The 1,882-nt window shown below is 68.8% G+C and overlaps 1 protein-coding gene across 4 annotated transcripts in view; it reads right to left on the minus strand.

The window, feature by feature from the left end:
• Positions 1–284: 284 nt before the first annotated feature.
• EPN1 (epsin 1) overlaps positions 285–1,882 on the minus strand; it is a 20,468-nt gene continuing 18,870 nt past the window's right edge. For all 4 annotated transcript variants that reach the window (XM_032793005.2, XM_032793003.2, XM_032793004.2 and 1 more), the window contains 3 exons: positions 1,754–1,834; positions 964–1,200; positions 285–666 (listed from right to left, as the gene is read on the minus strand). In XM_032793005.2, coding sequence (XP_032648896.1) covers positions 350–666; positions 964–1,200; positions 1,754–1,834 — 635 coding nt within the window. In that variant the 3' untranslated portion in view covers positions 285–349. The remainder of the gene's footprint in view (positions 667–963; positions 1,201–1,753; positions 1,835–1,882) is intronic.

Consider the following 1,882-nt stretch of genomic DNA (forward strand, 5'->3'; position numbering starts at 1 on the left):
GGGCAAGTAGTGTGATCAATGGGGGGCAGGGGGGGCATAGTTATAACTTAAGGGGCAGGAGCACCCCCACTTCTGAAAGATGGGGCAGGACTTGGAGGCGGAGTTTACAGTGAGGCGTGACCTCAGTGGGGGTGGAGCTATGCAGGGGGCGGAGCTTAACACTGCCTCCCTGCCCCCCCTTAGGAATTCTCGGGTGGGGGGGGGGTATTGCCCATGAAGGGGAGAATCTGATGCCACATGCAGCAGGCCCCCCACCTACCTCCCCCCATGGCATGGGCTCCCTTCCCCCTCCCCCAGCAGCCCCTCGGGGGGCTCCCCTCTCATACCCCCCACCCCTGGGCCGGCCCCCTTATAGCAGGAAGGGGTTTGTGTTGCCCATGGACTGAACAGAGGCGCTGGTGGGCACGACAGGCTGGGAGGGCATCATGGGGGGCATGGCCATGGGGGACAGGCCAGGGGGCGGGACCCCAACCACGGGCATGACTGGCCCCAGGGGGGTGACTGAGCCCATGGTGGGAGCGAAGGGGACGGCAGGGGGGCCCAGCCCCATGACGGGGCTGACGCGGAGCTGGTTGAGGGTCAGCAAGGGGGGCTGGGCCGGCTGGAATGGGTTAGTGGCCGAGGCGCCTGCTACTCCGGGTGTCGACAGGGACCCGGGCGCTGTCCCTGGAACGGAGAGGGGGAGGGTGAGAGCCCAGCCACACGGCCAGGAGAGAACCCAGGAGTCCTGGCTCCCAGCCCCCTCCCCCCAACCGCTAGGCCTCACCCCCCTCCCAGAGCCGGGAGAGAACCCAGGAGTCCTGGCTCCCAGCCCCCTCCCCACAACTGCCAGGCCTCACGCCCCCCCGCCCTCCGAGTTGGGAGAGAACCCAGGAGTTCTGGCTCCCAGCCCCCTCCCCCCAACTGCTAGACCCCACTCCCCTCCCAGAGCAGGAGAACCCAGGCATCCGGCCGGGCGCTCACCTGTGGCCAGGAAGGGGTTGGAGGTCTTGGCGGTGGGGGGCGCGTGGGGTTTGCTGAGCAGCGAGTCCAGGTCCACCAGGGCGGCGTTGGGGCCCAGGAAGGACTCGGGGGTCTTGCGGGTGGGTTTGGAGGCCTCGGCCAGCGAGCCCCCGACAGCCGCCATGTCGAAGGTGCTGGGGCTCCGGGCGCCGGCCGAGCGCGTCATTGGCACCTCCCCGGCCAGCAGGTCCAGCTCCCCTGGGGGGCAGAGATGGAGGAGGGGCTCAGACCCCCGCCCAGCCCCCCTGGGCAGGCCCAGCGGCGGGGGCACTGGGAGAGGCGTCCTTGCCACACTGTGAGCCCAGTCACAGGGGCAAATACTGACTGGTCCCAGCGGGACCCATTGCAGACACCCTTCTGGTCTGGCAGCGACCCACTGATAACCCCATAATGCCCCCTCTGGACAACAAGGAGTTAAGCCCACTGCCTCTCCCCAGGCACCAGCTCCCATCTGGCCCCAGGGTGGGGATCGAGTGGCACAGGGGGGCAGGGAATGGGGCACGGGGCCTCTCCCCTCTAGGGGGCACCAGCTCCCATCCGGCCCCAGGGCAGGGACTGGCTGGCTCAGGGGGGCAGGGAATGGGGCACAGGGCCTGTCCCCTCTAGGGGGCGCCGGTTCCCATCAAGGAGAATGTATTCAGTTCCCCCCGCCCCCAGTTTCCCAGCAGCCCCGGCACACGCTCAGGGCAGCGAAGTAAAACGGGGGAGGAAAGGCAATGGGGGGGGGCAGCCAGGGGCCCCCCAAGCCCACCTGTGCTGCTCCCTGACTTGGGCAGCGCCGGACGCAGGCTGTCGAAATCCGAGAACTCGTCCGGCTCAAAGGCACCACTGGCTGGAGGGGGAGGGAAGAGGTGAGTTACAGGGGGGCCGGGGGGGGGGG

This window comes from Chelonoidis abingdonii, chromosome 11 (assembly GCF_003597395.2).
Source record: "Chelonoidis abingdonii isolate Lonesome George chromosome 11, CheloAbing_2.0, whole genome shotgun sequence".
NCBI classification, from domain to species: domain Eukaryota; kingdom Metazoa; phylum Chordata; order Testudines; family Testudinidae; genus Chelonoidis; species Chelonoidis abingdonii.